The following is a 21,096-nucleotide window of genomic DNA, read 5'->3' on the forward strand; positions in this document are numbered from 1 at the left end:
CCCACACAGCAAGGGCAGCCTGCCAGCTGCTTGGAGGCACTGCCAGGTGCCGGAGCTCCCTCTATGCTGATGGCCTGGCCACTCGAGCCAGGTGCTGGACTCCGGATGGATCGATAGTTGTGACTGCATCTGGGGCCGGGCCTGCCAACAAGGCTAGAAATGCTGGGCACAGCGTCCCCCATAATGCAGTGGGCCACAGGGCAGCCTCTTGCTTCCCTGCCATGCTGGGGAACACATCAGGGTCCATCTAGGCCCCATCCTTTGCACTGATCGATCCCTGATACTGCAGAGCCCTCTCGCAGTGCCCCAGGTGCAGGGCTGTTCTCTGGGCCTGGCGAGGGGTCCCAGGAGGTGGCTCTGTTTCAGCCCTGAAGCCCAGCGTTCGCTCTGGCTCTTAGTGTGCAGAGCTGTGGGCGGCCTGGGCTGAGTCATGGCATGGCCATCGCTAGATCAGTGCCGCAGGGAGCTGAGCGGGCACTGCCGTGCAGCGCTGAGGGACCAGATGCAGCGAGGCGACCGAGCTGGGGGACTTTTCTTTCCCTGGGGCCGGGGAGGTGACATTCTCCTTTGCTCCCTCCCACAGGCGAAAATGGAGCGAGATCTCAGCAACAAGAAGATCTACCAGGAAGAGGAGATGCCGGAGTCGGGGGCCGGCAGCGAGTTCAACCGCAAGCTGCGGGAGGAGGCACGCCGCAAGAAGTACGGCATCGTCCTGCGGGAGTTCAAGCCTGAGGACCAGCCCTGGATCCTCAAGGTCAACGGCAAAGCTGGGCGCAAGTGAGTGGGAGTCCCAGGGGCCGAACCGTGAGCACTGGGTCCAAACACAGGAGCCCCTCCAGCCTGCCCTCCAAGCCCCAGCTGTGCTGGCCAGCAGCCTGCTTTGGAGTGGGGGGGTTAGGATGTGGCCCTAACCCCATGCCACGGGGCAGAAGAAGAACCCAGGAATCCTAGGTCACTCTGTCCCTGCTCTGACCACTAGACATCACTCCCAGGCTCCACTCCTGGCTTGGAGGGATTCCTGCCTCCCCAGTCCCCTTGCTTTTACCACTGGTTTCCGCTCCCTACCCAGGGTCCTGGCTTCCAGCCCCAACTGCTGGGCAATCGGACCAGATCCTGGGTGCCCCCCTGAATCCAGCTCTCCCTTCCCTCGTGTCCAGGTTCAAAGGGGTGAAGAAGGGTGGCGTGACCGAGAACGCCTCCTACTACATCTTCACGCAGTGCCCTGACGGCGCTTTCGAGGCCTTCCCAGTCAGCAACTGGTACAACTTCACCCCCGTGGCCAAGCACCGCACCTTGACGGCCGAGGAGGCGGAGGAGGAGTGGGAGCGGTGAGTGAGGGGCACGGGCTGCCCCTGTCCTGCTGTCAACAGGAGTCCTGGCACTCTCTAACCCACAAGACCCCACGCCCCTCCCTACAGGGGGACTAGGACCCAGGAGTCCTGGCTGCCAGGCCCCCTGTTCTACCCACTAGACCCAAACGGGGATTGTCCCTGGGATTGGCTGACACAGGAAGGTCTGTGCTCCTGGCAGCTCAGAGCTGGAGGACGGGCTGGGGGTGCAGTGTCTGGGTATGACACATGCTGCAGCCGGGGCTCCTTGTGACCTGCACAGCGTCATGGGGTAAGGAGTCCCCTTGTGTCACCAGCCAACCGACTGGTGCAGGCCCAGCTGCTGCTAGAGGCCTCCTCTGGCCCTCTCTCTGCCACTTCCAGCAGGGCAGGCGTGGAGCTCAGCACCGGCCTTTCTGGGTCCGGCACCCTCCTTCTAGTCTGGAACCAGGGAGCCTGCTCCTTTCCCTGTGGATTATACGGGTTTGGGGGGGTCCCTTCTCCCCACCCCCTTGCAATCCCAACAGCAGCCCCATAGGGCTGGGGTTTCACCCCGTCCCAGCAGAGCCCCTCTCCCCTACGGCGGGGTCAGGCCGTGGAGGGGGTCTAACCCCCTGCCCTCTCCCTCCCAGGCGGAACAAGGTGCTGAACCACTTCACCATCATGCAGCAGCGGCGGCGGAAGGACCAGGATGACGAGGAGGAGGAGAAGGAGAAGACGAAGAAGAGGAGCAGCGAGCTGAAGATCCACGACCTGGAGGACGACCTGGAGATGAGCTCAGATGAGAGCGAGCTGAGTGACGCTGATGGTGAGGGGCCCCTGGGGACTGAGCCAGCCCTGGGACCTCCAGCCCCCCTCCTGTCTGAGGTCACTGAGCCAGCCCTAGCCTGGACCTTCAGCCCGGTGCTGCCCCCTGCTGGGGGTCACGGGCGTAGTGCAGCGTCTCCTTTCTCACTCATGGCCTGGGAGAGGAGCCCTGTGTCCCAGCTAACGGGTGACCTGGCTACTGCCTAGGCCAGTGTCATGAGCCCTGCCAGCATCTGACCCCTGTGCCTTCGAAGCGTGGCGCTACCCCTCTGAGAGCCTGCAGCCTGTCACGAGTCCCCATGCAGAACCTTGGTGTCCTGGTTCTCGGTCCCTCCCTCTAACCCCACAGCCCCTCTTGCTGGGCCTGTGGCTGTCACCTCCCCCCCAGGTCCTGCCACTGAGCCAGCCGCGGGCTGTTTCCCCTAATGCTGCAGGGGAGAAGGCGGCCAAGCCCCAGAAGAAAACCCCGCTGACCAGGAAGAAGAAGAAGAAAAAGGGCTCGGACGACGAGGCCTTTGAGGACAGCGACGACGGAGACTTTGAGGGGCAGGAAGTGGATTACATGTCGGATGGGTCCAGGTAAGGATGGGGCATTAGGGGCGAGGCCTGCTCCGCCCCTCCCCGCTGGGACAGGGTGCCTGGCTCAGCTCCACGCAGCTCCTCACCTGGTGGTGCCTGTGCCCATTAAGCAGCATGTTCTATTCCCCACCTGTCCTGGGAACGTAGATCTCAGCTGTGCCCTGCACAGTTAGTCTTGGCGGAGGCAGGTTCCCTCCCCCATCCCCTTTGTGCCAGGCTGTCCCCCATCAGCTCCTTCTTGTGTCTTGCAGCAGTTCGCAGGAGGAGGCAGCAGTGGGGAAGCCCAAGGTGACGAAGGAAGAGGACGGTCCCAAAGGTACATAGCAGATACAGGGCCCCAGTTGGAACCGCTGAGACCTAGTGGCAGCGGCGGCACCGGCACCTATCAGACCTCAGCGGGGCCCTTGGTACCTTCGCGACTGGTTGGAAATTCTCCGTTGAGGCTGCTTTCCGGTGGAGAATCGGGTGTTCAACCCTGTTCTGCAAAAAGCGTCCGTTCTCCGTGCAAAAATCCGGTTGCTTAAATAGAAAACTGGCAGGTGAAATAACTGGCTTGGGTTGTGCTGCCCCAGTGCCTCGTGGAACACGGGGCTTCCGGCCCCCGCTTCCCACCCCCTAACCTGGCAGCACCTTGCTCCTGAACTGGCTTGGGGGCAGGGGGAGGTTGTTGGCTGTTCAGCACTTGTGCCCTTGCGGGAGGGGCTGCAGGGTAAGAACGGGGCCGCGGGGCCCTGGGTTGGGAACACGCAGTACGATCGCTCGGTCGGCCTGGCAATGGGGGAGCTCACTGCTCCATGGGCATCAAATCCTGGCTGCAAAATGGCTCCTTCCTGCCCTGAGCCCGCTGTCGGTTGGCTGCCCAGGGATCGACGAGGCGAGCGAGAGCAGCGAGGAGAGCGAGGAGGAGAAGCCTGCCGAGGAGAAGGAGGAGGAGGAAGAGGAGAAGAAGGCCCCCACCCCTCAGGAGAAGAAGAAGAAAAAGGGTGAGTGTTTTGGGGGTGGGAGGGGGCTGTACCACGGGGGGCCGGGGGGGTGGTCTCTGCTGCTGGGTCATCAGATTGGCACTGAGCTCTAAGGGATAGAGCTGGGGGGGGTGGGGCGGGACTAGGTCTCCTGGGTTCTTTCCCTAACTGCCACTCACTCACTCAAGCCCCTTGGTCACTCTCCTCTCCCCCCCCCCCCCCCGGCAGGGCTGGGGCTGAGCCCCCATGGGAGGGTCTCGGGAAGGAGCTATGAAATCACTTTGAGAATCCCTGCTCGTTAATCCTTAGAGCGCCGGTATCTACCAAGCTGCCTCCTCCAAAGGGAGCTGCAGAGGGGACAGGACTCCTCCCTGCTCTGCCCCACATCCCACCCTCAGTTGATGCTGTGCCAGCTGACCCAAGTGGGGGGAGTTCCCCTCACTGGGGTGGGGCTGTGCCTGGAACTCCTCCCCCACCTCACAGCCCAAGGCTTCTGGTTCAGGTCTCTGGCTAGACTGAGTGTGCTGAGCGAAGAGCCCCGGGGTGGCTGGAGCCAGGGGCCATGGGAGGGCAGAAAGAGAGAGAACTCTGACCCCGAGCACCCCATGGGGCTGGAGATTGACAGGTGATTTAGAGGGGAGGGGCTTGCTCTGACCCCGCCCACACCATGTGTTGCAGACAGCAGCGATGAGTCGGAGACCTCCGAGGAGAGCGACATCGACAGCGAAGCGTCCTCGGCACTCTTCATGGCGGTAACCCCGACGCGCGTCCTTTGGGAGGGCGGGGTCCTGGCTGGGTTGCCTGCCTGGGGGCTCTGAATGCTCGGGGCTTTGGCGGGATCCCAAACCTTTAGCTCGTCTTTGAGCAGCGTCCCCGTGGGTGCTCTGCGTTAGGTGTTTGCGTCCCTGTGCCTAGGATCGCAGGGTTTTGGTAGCAGTGCCCGTTTGGGCCACACCTGTGCTCCCGTCTTGCGTCCTGTGTGGCAGCTGCGTAGCACTGTGCGGCCAAACCGCCCTTGGCCTGAACCTCCTAGCGAATCTTTAAGTGCCCTGGTTCTCGTTTCGTAGTGTTGGTTACGGTTACCATCTTCCTTCCTTCTTTCTAACAAAACTACCTATTTTTTCCCCTTTCCTTGTCATTACCCCCCGTAGGTTGATTCCAATCAGGGGGTTATGCCCGGATCCCCCGGATTCAAACGGTGCCTCTCCTGCCAGGAGGCCATCCCCATCAGCGACGGGCACCCCCATTGCCTCCTGTGCTTGGGAGAGGCACACTTGCCCCAAAATTGCACACACTGCCTTAACCTTAAGGTGTGCAGTCAGAAAGCCTGTGACCTGAAGCTAAAACCCCAAATGAAGGAGAGCCTGCTGCAGCCAGCCTCAGACCCTGGGCCTGGGACCTCCCCTGGACAACGGTCACCGTCCGCACCAGCTGCTCCACGCTCCCTGCGAGCTACGAAGACGAAATCAACAGATTCCTCACAAAAAGACACTAAAAAACGAACCCCACGTTCGCCCACCCAGGAGCCAAGGAAAAGAAGGAGGTCCCCAGCGAGATCGGTAGCTTTGGCACTGACCGGTGTAATACTGAGCACCTATGACACCCCTGGGACCTCCGGTATCGTGGACGCCGGTAAGTCCAAGGACCCCAAGAGGGCAAGACGAGACAAGACTGCACCGTCCGATGACGGAGGCAAGGAAAAGCCCAAAGCCTCAAAGACGGAGCCGACCAGCCACATGGCACCTGGCACTTTGGTGGCGCCGCCTGCTGGGCATTCAGCGGAACGCAGAGCAACCCTGGCGCCGACAAGACAGTCGGCGCCGACAAGACAGTCGGCGCCGACGCCGACACAGCTACCTCCCGTGGTACCGAAGACGCCCCAGGAGTTTAGATTCCCAAAAGACGGATTTGTCTCTGAGACGCCAGAGTCTCCACCGCTCCGTACCGGGACGGCCATGGTACACAGCAAACCCACCCGTTCACCGTCACCATCCAAGACTGCCCCCGCCTTCTCCAGTGGAGACGAGGAGGAAAATGATGCTTATTCTGTGCCTTCATGCAGCTGCTCTTTGCGTCGAGGTGCGGCACAACTTGACTCTTCTGCCCGCCGTAGGTACCAGGAGCCCAGAGGTGACCCAACTCCCTGGTATGGACACCCGTGGATGCCCCCCTTCATGCCTATGCCCCCACAGTGGCCTTGCTGGGATCCATGGGCTGCTTACAGGCAACAGTCTTCCAGGCCACCCAATACCCAGAGGGAGAAACCAAGGTGCTCCTCGTCATCTTCAGTGTCCAGACCTCCCGAGCCTGAAGGAGAATCTGTCAAGGAGCAGGAGGAAAGGCTCGAGCAGGAAGCTGCGCCTGCACCCAATATACCGTCGTCCTCAGCGGCCAAAGCAGGCGTGCCGCCTCCGCCGTTGTCGGCTGATGATGATTTCCGACAGCGTCAGGAGCTGTTCAGACGGATAGCGGATTCTCTCCACATCCCATTAGAGGAACCAAGAGAGTCGCGGTGCATGTTTCTGGATATACTGCCCACATCAACCAAGATCGGGCTGCCTATAGTTAAGGCCCTCTTAGACCCAGCTAAAGCGGTCTGGCAAACTCCAGCCACGATCCCTCCCACCTGTAAGAGGGCTGAGAAGAAGTATTTTGTCCCCTCAAAGGACATGGAGTTCTTATCTTCGCTGCCTACACCAAATTCAATGGTGGTCTTGGCGGTGAACGAAAGGGAGAGACTACGTCTGAACAACCCGTATGACAAAGATTGGAAGAAACTAGATTTGCTGGGCCGTAAAGCACACTCCTCGGCAGCTCTCCAATTCCGAATTGCCAATTACGAGGCGTTCATGTCAAGGTATAACCACACAAACTATTCAAAACTGAACGAATTTATTCAATATATCCCAGAGGACAAAAGAAAACAATTCCAGGCAGTCGTGACAGAGGGCCAGCTGCTGGCCAGGACGGCACTGCAAGCATCCCTTGATGCAGCAGACACGGCTGCCCGCTCCATAGCAACAGCGGCGGTCATGAGGCGAGTATCTTGGCTACGTCTTTCGGGACTCCCGAAGTACATACAAGCTACAGTGGAGAATTTTCCCTTTGAAGGCTCCAACTTATTCGCCGACAAGACCGATGACTATTTCCGCTCCATCCGAGATGCAAGAGAGTTGCTGAGAGCATTACGTGTCTCCACACCAATGCCAAGGAGACGGCAGAATAGATACCACACTACCTCGAGATCTCGAACCTCTGCATTTCCCCCACCTCAACGACACTACGACCCGGAAATGACCGACACCTCCCAAATGTAACTGCCCCCGACATAGTCATGTACATCTCACCAACCCATCTCACAACAGAATATTGGGTTGAGGCTCCAAGGTGCCTCCCCCGGATCCATGTGCTGTGACCACCAGAAAACATCCATCCCTTTGGCGACTGCCTGACCCCGTTCTACCCAGTGTCACCTTGGACAAGTGGGTATTAGAAATGGTCACTAACAGATACTCAATGCAATTTCTCTCCCTCCCTCCAATCCACCCATGTCCACCCCCCCCGACACCTTCTGCAGGAAGAAATAATCCACTCGGGGGCTGTAGAACCAGTTCTGCTCCAACACCGCAAGTGAGGCTTTTATTCCAAGTATTCCCTCATCTCAAAAAAGAGCAGTGGGTGGAGACCCAGTCCTAGACTTCAGAACATTCAACAACAACGATTCAGGATGGTCACGTTAGCAACAATAATCGCAACACTGGACCAGGGGATTGATCTCGACCTCCAAGACGCATGTTTTCACGTTCCCATACACCATCTCCTAGAGATTCCTCAGATTTGTTCTGGGCTTGGATCCTGGCCAGTACAAAGTGTTTCCCTTGGGCTTCTGGCACCCAGGGTGTTCTCCAAGCTCCTTGTGGTGTGGTGCACCTCTGCCAACAGGCTATTATGATATTCCCATATGTGTCCAGTTGCCTTCTCAAAGCCCCCTCTTGAGACAACGCAGTCCTGGCTACACAGAGAACTAGGCATTCAAATCAACACTCAAAAATCACCACTGACGCCTGTACTGCATCCAGAGTTCATTGGGCCCTACCATGCTGCAGTGGAGGCCAGAGCCTTCTGACCAACACACAGAGTTGCCACCCTAGCCAATTTGATCTCCAGAGTACCAAACCAGTCCACAAGCATCAGCCAGAACATGTAGACGACTACCAGGGCATATGGCAGTGCCCACCAGTGTTGTAAAACATGCTAGGTGCACAGGTGTGGCTCCGGACAGAATACGTCCCACACAGACACAGCTTAAACAAATCTCTCCCCAAGCCAATCTTACCCGTGTGAATGGACAAGATTCCAGACCTGGTGTGACAGTGTTTCACCTAGAACCTCTCCCTTGTCACTGGTACTGGACTGCATCTGAGAACGAAAAGGGCCAGGGCTGTCCTCAAGTTCAATCCAAATGGATCTTGCAGCCATCCCGGCCTTCCACCGCAAGGTCGCTAGTCATTTGGTGTTCACCCACCCTGGAACAAGACGGTTTCTCGGAGGAATTTGAAATCTCTGCCTTGAAGTATGAGATCCCACTGCACCTTGGGTCCTTAACCTAGTCATGCGATGCCTGACTGGACGCTCCTTGGAGCCCATGATGACCTACTTGCTTCTTCATTGCCTGTCTTCACTGACAGATGTTTCTCATTACCCCCTCTCAATATAATCTTCAAAGATAGTTTCGTTGAGACCTCACCCAAAGTTACTTCCTAAAATACCTTCCTCACTGCCCCTGAATTGGCCTGTTTGCCAGCCATTGTTGTCCCTGAACCACGTAGAACTAAACGTTCCACACGCTAGACGGGCGCTTGCCTCTGACCTCCCAAGGACTAACCCTTTCAGAAAGTCACCACCATGATTCCTTCCTATTGCAGAAAGATCAGAGCTCAGCCGTACCTACACAAAGACTTTCACAACAGGCTTCCGACTGCATTCACCTTTGCTGTCATCAGTGTGGTTTGCCCCCGAAGGCACTGCACACGATCCATTTCCACACCTCTAGCTTTCCCGACCCATGCGCCAATCACAGACATTGGTAAAGCAGTGCCCTGGGCGTCGGCGCACACGTTCCCGGAGCATGATGCCATAGTGCGAGTCACTACAGCAGGTGCTCACTAGGACTGTCCATGTGATCGTCGCGAACAAATCCAGCCCCGAAGCCCTAGCCTTCCAGCGTTCTCCTGTCACCTAAAGTGCAGCACCCCCAGGGACACGACTCGCCCTGTGCGGTAGCTGAGGTTCTTCGAGACGGGTGTCCCTGGGCGTGCTCCACTGCTCGCCCTCTTCCCTCTGCTTCAGAGTTCGGCCATGGGCTCTGCGGCATAGAAGGAACCAAGGCCGGTTGAGAAGAGGGAGCGCGTGTGTGGCCCAAACGGGCGCTGCTATGGAAAATCTCTGATCCTAGGCGCAGGGAGGCGGCACCCGTAGGGACCCACATCTCGGAGACCCCCGGTTACTGCACAGGGTGAGTAACCTTTTCTCCCCAGGCAGCTGGCCGAGAGCTAACTTCCCTTCTGGCCTGTGTGTGCCGAGCTGGGGGTGTTCTCAGCCCAGCTCCTGGTGGGATAGGGCTCCCCCATCTTGCTGACCATTCCCCAACTGGAGGCCTCAGCAGAGAGCCCAAGGCTCCAATTCCCCTCTCGCCCCAGAGGGGTCCCGTGCTTGGCTCTGGCTCGATGGACTTGGATATCTGGAGGGGGGATCCCTTCCCAGGATGCGGAGTTGGCGCACTGTCCCCTCCAGCACTGCTGGACAGGCTGCCTTTTGGCTAAGACCCACCACTGCGGCCTTGATCCCGGCCCTTTTCGGGATAAGGGGGCAGTGACCCTGCTGCCCTGGCCAAACCCCTGGGGAGCCGATTCCACTGTGAGTCGCTAGCCCTCCCCTCGGTTTTCACCCAGAGCCGGGGGTCATCTCCCCTTGCCTCTGGGCTGTCATGGAGATGACACATCAAGTGTGGAGGATGCTAGGAGGTGGGGATGCCCGGTTGTTCCTCTGCGCAGCCCCCCATGCCCTGGCTTGGCTCAGTGTGGGGTGCACTAGGTGCATCTCAGGACGATGCCCAATGCCGGCTCCTCTTCTCACCCAACACCTAGAGGAGGAAAACTCCACCCAAGAAGGAGCGAAAGGGGTCGGCCAGCAGCTCCCGGGGGAACAGCCGCCCAGGGACGCCCACCGTGGATGCAGGCAGCACATCCTCCACGCTGCGAGCTGCAGCCAGCAAGCTGGAGCAAGGTAAGGGCTGGGGGGCGGGAGGGGGGCTGGCAGCATTGGGCACCGCTAGGGCATCGGCCTCTGGGCTGGGGCTTCCAGGCCAGATGTTGGAACAGTCACAAATGCCAGCAGGGGGCAGCGTCCCCTGCAGCTCACCCAGCCCTTACACCAGCTGCCCAGGGGTCCAGCTGTTGAAGGCAGGGAAGGAGGGGGCTGGGGAGACCCCCATCTGGCCTGGTTCCCGACCTCGCCAGCAGGAGGAGCAGAGCGTCTGTCGGTGAGAACTGGGGACGGGGTCTGGCCAGGGCACTGAGCTGCTCCATCTCGGCGCAGGGAAGCGGCAGTCGGGATCCGGTGACCTCCCGACGGCCAAGAGGCTGAAATTGGACTCGGGACCTCAGACGACCTCGGGCAAGTCCACTCCCCAGCCACAGTCGGGCAAGTCCACCCCCAGCAGTGGGTGAGTGACCGGGGGCGGGGTCCATTGGCCAATCCCTTGGGGGTGGATGGGGCTTTTCAGCCTGTGGGATCAAGGCCCATTGGCCAATCCCATGGGGTGGGTGGGGCTTTTCAGCCTGCGGAATGAGGCCAGTCCCTTGGAGGTGGGTGGGGCTGCTGCCAAGTGCTGGGGTTGGCTGGTCCCAGGGGCAGGAGTGGCGGATGGAAGAGCCTTTGGGGCAGGAGGGGAGCCAGCGCATGGCCTCTGACTGGCTCGTTTGGGGACAGAGCTGGCCCCTGCCCCTGCCTCGCTGGGTGGTGCCTGTGGGCGTCCCGTTCGGCACCCATGAGCCCAGAGCCTCCCTGGGCGCCCCCTGCTCAGGCCCTGTTCTGCCCCCGCAGTGACGTGCAGCTGACGGAAGAGGCCGTGCGCCGCTACCTGACCCGCAAGCCCATGACCACCAAGGACCTGCTGAAGAAGTTCCAGACCAAGAAGACGGGGCTGAGCAGCGAGCAGACGGTGAATGTGCTGGCCCAGATCCTCAAGCGCCTCAACCCCGAGCGCAAGATGATCAATGACAAGATGCACTTCTTCCTGAAGGAGTGAGAGGTGGGGCCTGGGTAGGCCACTCCCCTATCCCCTCCCCCCACTCAGGCCCAAAGGGCAAAGGTCATCCTCCTTCCTGGGTTCAAAACCTTCCTGCTGTAAGAGCCTGGGCCCCCATGTCAGCTGTGAGGAGATCTGGCCCATGGGGTCCTGCTCCCCAAAGGACCTCAACCCATATCCCTCCACAGCCCAGCTGTGGCTGCTTCGTGGTATGTCCCTCTTACTCCCCTGAGAGCTCTCGCTTGGGGCAGTCCCTGGGGCCCCTGCCTCCCTTGGGTGCTCCCTGAGCCCTGCCCCCCAGGGAGCCTGTGTGGTGCCCTCAAAAGGGTTGTTTCTGTCTCTCCCAAGGTGGGACCAGCGGCTGTCCTGCTCTCTTGTTACAATAAACGGGTGGCTCTTCGTGGCTCTGACCTGCGTCAGGGATGACTTATTGCTCGCTGAGGGCACGTGCTGCATGGGGTGGGGTCCTGCTCTGAGAGGGGCTTGCGCTGACTGCCTGCCCCATAGCAGGGGTGATTCCCTAGCGCTTGGAGTCCAGCCAGGGGCAGGGCCTCTGCTGCTCAGCCAGCCCTGTGTCCGTCTCCCCCCACTGCCCCTGGAAGTGGCTGCTCTGAGGGATGCCTGAGATGCCGGGATTAATTCCCCAGCCATGTTGTGCGGTTTGGGCGAGCATTCCAGCCGCTCGCCGTTCCCCAGCTGGGGGGACACGTGGGCACCGGCCTGGCCCAGCGCCGCCACCTTTTATGGTGAAGCCGAGCGTGGAATCCAGGCCCGGGGTGACTTCATCCAACCTCGGCTGAGCCCTCGCCATGGAGGGCCAGGCCCTGTGCATGCATCCCCCATGGGCTGCGTGGGCCAACTCTGCTGGGGAGCATCCTTGGCCAGCGCTGATGTCCTGGCTGACCCTAATCCTTGACCTGTGGTGCTGAGTCCCACCCCAGAGGCAGCTGTATTTCTGAAACCCGCAGTCCTGCCGCCAGCATGCCTAGCTTCTGAAAGAAGCTTGCTCTCAGCCAGCAAGGGGGAACCACCTGCAGGAACAGTTCCTGGCCACCTGCCCCCCCAGGGAAGCCAGCTGAGATCCAGCCAACTTGTACTCACGTGTGAAACAACTTCTACTCGCTGCTGAGCCATGCAGGACTCGAGCTGGTGACATCTGGGCAAAACAGCCCAAGGCAGCTGCTCCTCCACCTGGACTGAACCTTGGCCTGGGGAGGGGGCGCATCTTAACATTCCCCCCCAGGTGCAGAGTGCAGGCTGTAGCCTGCCTGAGCTGTTTTTCCAGTGGATTAAGAGCTGAGCCGACGTGGAAAAGTCTTGGAGCCACCGGCCTTGATTTATCGTCCCGAGAAAGAACAATTCCCAGCCAGCCGTGCCCTGCCTGCTATTTATTATTTTTCCTCTGCTCCTCAGGAAAACCTCCAGGCTTTGCCCCAGGTGGGAGGCTGTGGAGACTCTGTTCAGGCCAGCTGAGCCTGTGGAGGCGCTGGGTGATTTATCAGCTCCTTCACCATGTCTCTGCTTGGCGAGTTCTGCTGACCAAGTCCGCAGCACGGGGCACCCAAGGGCTGTGTCACTGGCCAGCGTGGGCCTCAAATGCTGGGTTGGGATTCAGCACAGAGGCACCTGCCCTGGTTGATGAAGGTGGCTTGGTGGGTTCTGGCTGCCAGAGAGGAGCAAAAGCCCCTTGTATCAGGACCTGTTCCAGGACTGCAGCCCTAACCCCAACGCCAGGAGGTGCTGGTAGAATAGCCCACACGGGTGGCACGGCTGAGCTGGGAAAGGAGGGTGGTGCAGCACTGGAAGGGGTTCCCTGGTGAGGTGGTGGAATCTCCTTCCTTGGAGGTTTTAGAGGCCTGGCTTGATGAAGTCCTGGCTGGGATGATTCAGTTGGGTTGGTCCCTTCCAACTTAATCTTCTCTGACTCTATGAAAGGTCCCATTCCCTGCCCCCTAGAGCTGGTCCCATTCCCTGCCTAGGGGCAGGCTGGAGGCGCTACCCCTGTCCCATTTCTTCCCCACCCCGACCCTGGGGCTGGATCAGAACCAGCACTGGTCCTGGACTCCCCCTCTCATTTAGTTCCCCCTACACCCCCTTGCTGTGGGCAAAAGCAGAGGCTGTTCCACCAGGGGCTAGCAGCCCTCAGCTGGGCTGGGCCAGCCTGAAAGGAGCCTGGGCTTGGGTTGTGGGCACAGCCATCCCATTCCACCCAGGGGGCTGGCAGTTAACAGAACCTGGCCTGGCAGGGGGCCCCTGAGTCTGTGGGGCAGGGAGCACTGCTCTGAAAGCTCGGGGTGGGTGCCTAGCCAGGAAGGCAGAGCAAAGGGTAGGAGGGCTGCAGCTCTAGCCTTAAGGTGATTGCCCAGCTCGTGCTGGGGGAAGAGAGGGAGCCCCAGGGGGGTTGGGCCTACGGGAAAGCCAGCTGCCCCCTTGATCCCACTGTAAATGGCCCCAGCCAACAATGGCAGAGCAGGTGTGGGGCAGTGAATCCTGCCCCATTTACCATGGACTGGGGCCTGCCCTACACCCTGTGACAGGCCCTGGATGGGGGGTCAGCTTGGGGGACTCCTGGGTTGTCACCAGCTCAGGGAGTGTGTGAAGCTGAGTGGTTAGAGGGGGTGGGGGGGCTGGAAATCAGGGTCCCAGTCCTGGCTCTGCCATGATGATGCTCTGGTGCCTCAGTTTCCCCACTCTGTCTAATGATGCTCCTGGCCAGAAGGCTGCGGCGGCCGGACCCCTGTGCGCCCCTCCAGCCAAGCATTGCAGAGTGCCATTAACCACGTTCATGGGGCTACCGCCCTCCCTGCTGCAGCCAGCTCCACGTAAAGGAAAACCCAGCGGTGATTTATCCCGATGAGTCCGGCTGCCCTTGGCGCAGGCCCCGACATTCCTCACATTGCTCTCGCCTTTCCCCACATGCTGCTCTCATTAGCCCTGCTGGCTGGGGGGGCACTGCGGCGCGGGCATCTGGCCCATCAGATCTCCCTGCTAAAAATAACCCGCTGGGACAGGCCAGGCCGTAACACCTGCGGCACCTCCAGTGGGGTGGGCAGAGATAGCTGATGCATCTGGCTGCCGGCTGCCCCCCTCCCCATGCCTCTGCACCTAGTTCCCAGCCCCACCCCCCTACCCCATGTTAGCAGCCCAGCTCGTTCAGCCAGGACTCAAAGGCTGAGACCTGGCTCCTCAAAGAGATTTAGGTGCCTAGCTCCCAGAATTAGGTGCCTAAATACCTTTGAGGTTCTGGCCCCACATGGCCACTGAGTGGCTGTGTGTGGGGTGTTACTGAATAGCTCAGGGGCTGGGGCTGGCACTGGCCTTGGCCCTGTTCTGTGTCCCAGCAGCTGGCAAGGTCCCTACCCCCACCCCCCACAGGGTATTTATTTCTTGGTGCAGGTATCCATTACAGCCCCTCCACAGAGTTACCTGGCCCCATCGCCATGGGCCCTGAGTCCAGACTAATGGGAGTTAAATACCTTTGGCTCCAAGGTGTCAGAGAGTGGCTGGGATGCGCTGAATTCCGCTTCTGGCTCTGTACAAGGTGAGGCCCGCGGCCGGGCCTGGATCTAGTAGCAGTAAGTTCCACCGGCTTTTGGGCCAGCCACGGGGGGGAGCGGTCTCCCAGGAGTCAGCCCCGAGGGGACGTCTAGTCAAAGTACAAGCCCCTCATTACATAACAAGCCTGGCCCTCCCAGAGTGTCCCTCTTCCTCACCTGGGTCTAGTTTTTCAGGGGTTCAAAATGCTTTATTGTTAATGGCAGCGCTAGATGCGGTGGGGCTGTGGGGGGGAGGCAGCAGCGGGGGGAAGGCTGGACTCTGAAAACCAGAGCCCTGTGAAAGATTGAGGAGGGAGGAAGTCACAGACTAGGAACCACTAGACCCCACTTCCCTTTGGTGCTGGGAAGAGAACCCAGGTGTCCTGACTCCCTCTCTTCCAACCATTCCCTCCTAGAGCCAGGACTAGAACCCAGGTGTCCAGACAACCCCCTCTCCTCAGGGGTGTTTCCCCTCCAGCCTGGCAGGGCCTGGTTTTGCCGCCCTGCTTGCCATTGGCACGGCCGCTGGAGGAAGGAGTGGAAGGAATGTGCTTGCCCGGCCCCAGTCCCAGACGGCGCCGGGCGCTCTCCTGTCAGCACCAGTGCTGATTTATCCTCGGGGCCTGTGACGCTGCGTGCAATCCCCTGCCGCAGCCCGTTCCATACGCGGCAGGCCTAAGCCGGGAACCAGACGGCTGCTCTTCCCCTCCGCCCCCAAATTCTTCTTCCTCCTTCGCTGACCTTTCCCTCGGCATTCCCGGAACGCCAGCACAAGTGGAAGCAGCTGAGCGCCAGTCCCGGGGCTCCTACCTGCCCCACAGCCGGAGCATGATGGAGATTCCCCATGGCCCTGACCTACCCACTCACTCTGGGCTCTGTGGTAGATCTTGAGCTAAGCAGCATCCACTCAGAGCTGAACTTGGAGGGGAGTGTGTCCAGCTGCCAGCCGTGGCGCGGAGATGACAGGCCCTGTGGCTGCTAGTTAAGGGGGACACGTGCTAGAAACCTCTAGGATTTTCCAGCAGGAGTCTCCGTCAGCGCTGGATTTGGGGAGTGGGATGGGAGCTGCGCATGGAGCACTGTCCTGTGTCGGCCCAGACTCTGCTGCTCTGGGGTGCAGGAGGCACGGCTGGCTCAGGCCGGGGCTAGGAAGCCCTCGGGGGGTTGCTGCTGCGGGAGCAGCAGAGGCCGGCTGAGCACGTGTGCGCATTAAAGACTCCAGACTCTTCCTGCAGAGCTGGTGTCTGGCCAAAATCCCAGCCGCTCCTTCCACTACAGCCCTGTAATCGCAGTCTGCAGTTGCCCGCTGGCCAGCAGTCTGCCGTGCTCCACCCAGAGCTGGGCGAGTGACCCAGGCAGACACTTCCCTTATTTGACTACATGGGTCAGACAAGAATCCTAAAAACAGTGGGCTGGATGGGCCCTCGAGCCATCCAGCTCCCCCCCCCGGCGCTGAGGCAGGACCGGGTGAACCTAGGCCATCCCTGACAAGTGTCCATCCAACCTGTTCTGGAACCCCTCCAATGATGGAGATCCTGCAGCCCTGCAAGTTAGAAAGGTTTCCCTAACATGTCACCCAAATCTCCCTGAGAGGAGCAGGAGCTTTCTAACACCAGAGAGATTTAAGCTTTGAACTGGGGGTCCAAGCAGCTGGTCTGAGGGCTGTGGGAACCCCAAGCGGGATGAGGGGTACTGGGGTGCGAGGGCCAAGCCTGGGCAGAGGATGGCAAAGGAAATCGAGCAGAGCCAGGAAGCATTAGAGGCTGTGGCATGGGGGAGCCCAGTTGCTGAGTGCCATGCAGGCCACGGCATAGGCACCGGGGATGGGGCAGGTGACATAAGGGGGATTTTCTCTCTGATTCAGCCCCAGGCTGTGCTGGGGGGAGACAGAAGCAGAGGGGAAAGCCCTCGAGCCCCTGCTCCCCGAGGCTGGGCTGGCTCCGGAGTTTACGGAAGATGCGTCTACATGGAGCAGGGCGCACAGCTCTGGGGAAGTGACCTGCTCTCCGCTTGGCCGAGGCTGCCACACGCAGCGAGCTGTCGGTTCCGGGGAACAGCCGGCACCAGTGCTAGGCAGCCTCCAGCCTTGGGCTGTACGGCCCCAAGCCACCTTCTAGCTTCCCATCCAAAGCCACTTTGGGGCCTGGCCTGAAAAATGGGCCCCTTCCAATGTCCGGCTACCTGTCACCCCGAGGGCTCAATCCAGCGCCCCCAGCTCTTAGGGTCAAAGGGGTTTGGGTGCCTAACAGGGGCTTCCACCCATCTCTTCCTCTCCTCTTTATCTGGCACCGGGAGCTGAGGGCCTGATTCTGCCAGCAGTCCACAGGGCAGGGGGAGCTGCAGTGACTTCTCGGGAACCGCTGCACAGGCCTTCCAGGGTCTGCCCCCGAATCAGGGAGAGATGGGGGAGAAGGCAAAGTGCTCGGGGGAGGAAATCTGGCCGAGGGAGACCGCTGCCCCGCACTGCCTCCTCTAGGCCCACAATGGGAGGGTGGGCCGTGGTGACTGCCCCGAGCTGCACTGTGGGGAAGGGAGAAGTTCAAGCCAGCTGAGCACTGCTGCCTCGCACAGCCGGGAGAGGGAAACCTGCCTGACCCGCAGCGTGGAACCAAGTCAAGCCCAGTAAATCCCGGCTCCATCCCATCCACCAGGGCCAGGAATCCCCCCTTTCCGGCCGTCTCGCCAGACAGACACAGGCCCGGGCAGCCTGGCTGGCCAGGCGCACTCACACTTTACTAGCAGTCTGTTACCAGCCGGCTCAGCGTGTTACCCCAGCCCACCCCTGCTGCGACCCTGTAATTTATGTACAATCCCCTTTCTGTCTCCCCCCTCCCCCCCGAGGGATTTGCACAGCAGATCTGGGTGTAATCAAGTCCAGGAATTTCCATTCAAGTATCCTGGGCTTTTTTTTTCCCCCCAAGATTTTTGGTTAACCCTTTCAGACGGGGAGAGGAGGAGGAGGGTTTAACCCCATCCCAGCTCCCCAAACCCCACCACTCCATTGTCGCTTTCAGTCCAATACCCTGGGGCCGGAGTGACTTGAGCGGGTTCAATCTACCTTTGCTGAGTGCACTTCGCGGCTGCTGTTCCTCGCCGAGCCAGCTCAGCCCGCAAGCATTGTACCGTCCAGAGGCAAAGCCTCTGTCCCGACGGCAGGAGAGAGACCGGCTCGCATGCAGGGATCAAGATACCAACGCCAGAGACTCTGCTGGGAGTGAGTCTCCTTCCACCCGCCTGGCATTTGGCCCAGCATGGAATGTTTCAAGGGTTACGAAGAGTTAACGCTGGCCTTGCCAACCCCCCGGGCCATCCCAAGGAGGATATAAATTAAGAGATGAGCCACCTTCCTTTCAGAAGCCAACCCGGCTTAATTGGGGAAGGATGGACTCATCCCAGCTCCTCTGCAGCATCTCGCTCCTCCTCCTGGTCAGACCCACTGTCTCCCAGCCAGTGGAAGGCAAGAGGCCCCTGCTGATGGAAGAGCCACAGCCGGGTACCAGCATCGGGGACCTGCTCTGGGGGCTCCTAGGTATGCAACGCTTTTGGTGCTATTCCCAGGCTGGGCAGTGCCGGGAGGGCAGGCTCCTGCTTTGTACTGTTCTCTCCCCAACCCCAGTGATTTCTGGGCTAAGGGAAACCGGCCTCAAGCCTTGGAGACCAAGTTATGCCTGGCATTTATCCGGCACCCCTAGCACCGCGGCATCTGGGCACCTCCCACGTGTGAGTATATTTATCCCCACAATGCCTGGGAGGCTGGGCAGCACTATGATCCCCATTGCACACGTGAGGAAACTGAGGCACGGGACGGCTAAGGTCATACGGGGAATCTGTGGTGGAAGCGGGAATTGAATCTGGTCTTAGTGACCTAGTGTCCTAACTACCAAGTACACCCTCTGCGCTCACACGGGAGAGTGGGTAGCAGAGGGATGAATTTTCCCCCGGCAGGTTCAGTCCCCCAGGGCCATTCAATCCCTGCTAAGAGATTAGCTAGTGGCATGGCAGGAGGGTATATACATAAAATTACTGGATTAGACTGAGCGACTCTGCTCTAACCCCAGCCGTCGGACCAGCAGAAAGACCTGCACACGCTAGATGTAACGTAGCGTCTGGTAGATAGGAGGGAAATTACAGCTATAAATCCACTCACTCCCTAGGCGGCCGCACTCCGCAGGCACTCAGATACTGCAAGGGATGAGCATGGAATAAATGTCTGGGTAGATCTGTGCAGGGGGAGAGGGGGTTAAACCCATCCCTCAGTTCACTATCAATGGCATCACTCAATTAGCTGGACAAAGTCCATCAATCCTCATGCTTCAGGGCTTGAGATAAGCAACAACAGTGGCGGTCAGGAAGGGACCTCCCTTCCCTCCCCCCCACCCACACACTCACAGGCCAATTATTAAACCACCAGCCATTGTGGATTTAGTCTCTTCCTCCAAAGCATCTAGCACAGGTCATGGTTGGAGTCAAGAGACCAAAGTGCGATGGGCTGTTGCTCTGATTGGATGCAGGAGAGCTACAGGTGGTGTGAACGAGGGGGGGATATGGATCCAGACACCCACTGGTTGGAACCAATGGGGCAGGATACGGGACTCTCTGGCTTGCTCTGATACAGCACAGGGGGGATCCTGGGCTAGTAGCGTGGGTATAATGGATCCTGTCTTCCCCTCCTGACTTCTCCAGCTGCATCCACCGCAGGATCGCTGCATGCAGGGTCCGAGTAGCCTCCTGTAGAATCACTGGCATCCCCAATGGTTTGAGCCGCTTAAAACTGGACAGTGCAAAACACTCAGCATCGCTTCTTAACTTTAAAAGACTCCGCCAGCCTCTCTAGCTCCACAGCCAGCCAGCCGAGATCACCTTCGCTCCTCTATCCCAGGATCGTCCTTGTCCCTTCGTGGTGGCTATTCGGCCAAGCTCTGTCACCCAGGAGCCTTCGCCTCTAACTCAGTCCCTGCAGCCACTGGATTGCTGCTGCTGCCGCCGCTCTCCTCTGAGCTCCCTGCAAAGCGTCTCCATCTCCCTGGGGCTGAGTTTGTCGAGAACTTAGCACCGTAGCTGAGATGCGCAATGGCAGACGGGATTCTCCCCTCTTTGCCCAGTGGTGGTGTATCACAGCAGGTGCAGTCTGAGCCATAAAGGGGCTCCCCTCTTCCCTGCTCAAGGAGGTGGTAGGTGGAATTGCACTTGGGATTCCAGGTCTGGTCCGTGCCTTCAGCAGCCCTCCCTAGTTTGGTGTGATCTCTCTCTCTCTCTCTTTCAGAGACGCACATGCCAAAGGGACCTTCCCTGCACATCCCGGATGACCCTAGAAACCTGCTGCCCTACGCCTCCCCCGGGCCGGCCAAGCGCCGTCAAAAACGGAGGCTGCTGGCTGGCAGCCGCTTGTGGGAGCAGCCAGAGGAGCAGGAGTGCCGACTGCGGAGTTTGCTGCTGCGCGTCAAGGATCTGGCCCTGGGCTACGACTCCGAGGAGACCATCCTGTTCAAGTATTGCAGCGGGAGCTGCCCCAAGGCCCGCACCAACCACGACCTGACGCTCTCCATGCTGCTCCAGAAGAGCGAGATCCCGGCCCTGGGCGATGAGAAGATCGTTGGCGACCCCTGCTGCCGGCCAACGCACTACGAGGACGTGGCCTTCCTAGACAACAGCCACCAGTGGCACGAGGTGGAGAAGCTCTCGGCTTCTGCCTGCTCCTGCGTGGGCTGATGCTGCTGGCGGGAGGGTATGTCAGCAGGGTGTGCGTAGCTCCAGTGTTAAAGCAGTCAGTGTTTCTTCCTCCCACACCCTAGAACCCGTAGCCTGAGAGAAGACCAAACTCCACCCCACAGATCCCACAGAATGGGGGCCATGACTTATGCCCCTTGAAGGGCACCCTCTAGGGGTGGGAGAAGGGAACTGCTACTACCACTACCGGGGAGTCAATCAAAACAACAATGGCGTTCACTTCACAATACCAGGCCAACCCACTTCTTCCACTCAGCCGCCAGTCCCACCCTGTTTCTTTGCATTACTGAGATGCTAGCTTGTTTGCTAAGGCCTGGAACCTCAAAGGCATTTAGGCTCCTAACTTCCAATGGGAGTCAGGAGCCTAAATACCTTGGAGGATCAGAGACTGAGAACCTGCCTGGAGGAGGCGTGCATGGCTCATCTACACGCAGGTGCAGGGGGACAGCTGGATGATACAAGAGATATTTATGGATTCCTAAGTTATTTATTTATTTGGTATCTTCCGCTAAGGGCAGGGAGGGCCAGGGATCTCATTCCTGCCACCTCCCTACCTGAGCTTGTTAGAATCCCTTTTTAATTTATTTGCTTCTTTCCGCTAGTAGAGAGTCGGGGATTGTATTTGTTTGCTCGTTTTCAGGCATGTCTTGGGAACGGCTGAAATGTACATGGTGGTTTCAGACTAATAAAAACCATGTAACTAATCAAAAGACGTGTGGCTATTTTGTGGGACAGATGGGCAAGGATTACTCCCTTTGAGCGAGCCCAGGGTCGTCCCTTAGGCGGACCACAATGGTGCCGTTTGCGGCTGGCCTTTTGGCCCTGTAACAAAAATGATTAATAACTTC

At 59.3% G+C, this 21,096-nt stretch overlaps 3 protein-coding genes across 5 annotated transcripts in view; 2 read left to right on the top strand and 1 right to left on the bottom strand.

Annotated features, from left to right (window-relative positions):
- The window catches only part of GTF2F1 (general transcription factor IIF subunit 1), a 15,120-nt gene extending 3,725 nt beyond the window's left edge, over positions 1-11,395 (top strand). The window contains exons 5-15 of one of the 3 annotated variants that reach the window (XM_030545800.1): positions 584-777; positions 1,158-1,328; positions 1,961-2,136; positions 2,570-2,714; positions 2,966-3,030; positions 3,578-3,697; positions 4,355-4,428; positions 9,132-9,191; positions 9,823-9,961; positions 10,274-10,400; positions 10,781-11,395. In XM_030545800.1, coding sequence (XP_030401660.1) covers positions 584-777; positions 1,158-1,328; positions 1,961-2,136; positions 2,570-2,714; positions 2,966-3,030; positions 3,578-3,697; positions 4,355-4,428; positions 9,132-9,191; positions 9,823-9,961; positions 10,274-10,400; positions 10,781-10,985 — 1,476 coding nt within the window. In that variant the 3' untranslated portion in view covers positions 10,986-11,395. Of the gene's footprint in view, positions 1-583; positions 778-1,157; positions 1,329-1,960; positions 2,137-2,569; positions 2,715-2,965; positions 3,031-3,577; positions 3,698-4,354; positions 4,429-4,827; positions 9,192-9,822; positions 9,962-10,273; positions 10,401-10,780 lie in introns of those variants that run through there. The other 2 variants (XM_030545801.1, XR_003998191.1) reach the window with 2 other exon arrangements.
- The window catches only part of LOC115642392 (adenylate kinase isoenzyme 1), a 26,308-nt gene extending 11,617 nt beyond the window's left edge, over positions 1-14,691 (bottom strand). Inside the window, exon 1 of the mRNA XM_030545817.1 lies at positions 14,462-14,691. The gene's annotated coding sequence lies outside the window, so the exon portion shown is untranslated. The remainder of the gene's footprint in view (positions 1-14,461) is intronic.
- Positions 14,463-21,008, top strand: PSPN (persephin). Its single transcript, XM_030545818.1, has 2 exons — positions 14,463-18,050; positions 19,785-21,008. Exons 1-2 carry the CDS (start codon positions 17,903-17,905, stop codon positions 20,228-20,230), a joined length of 594 nt encoding a protein of 197 aa, XP_030401678.1. The 5' UTR covers positions 14,463-17,902; the 3' UTR covers positions 20,231-21,008.
- Positions 21,009-21,096: the final 88 nt, after the last annotated feature.

This window comes from Gopherus evgoodei, unplaced genomic scaffold, assembly GCF_007399415.2.
Source record: "Gopherus evgoodei ecotype Sinaloan lineage unplaced genomic scaffold, rGopEvg1_v1.p scaffold_40_arrow_ctg1, whole genome shotgun sequence".
NCBI classification, from domain to species: domain Eukaryota; kingdom Metazoa; phylum Chordata; order Testudines; family Testudinidae; genus Gopherus; species Gopherus evgoodei.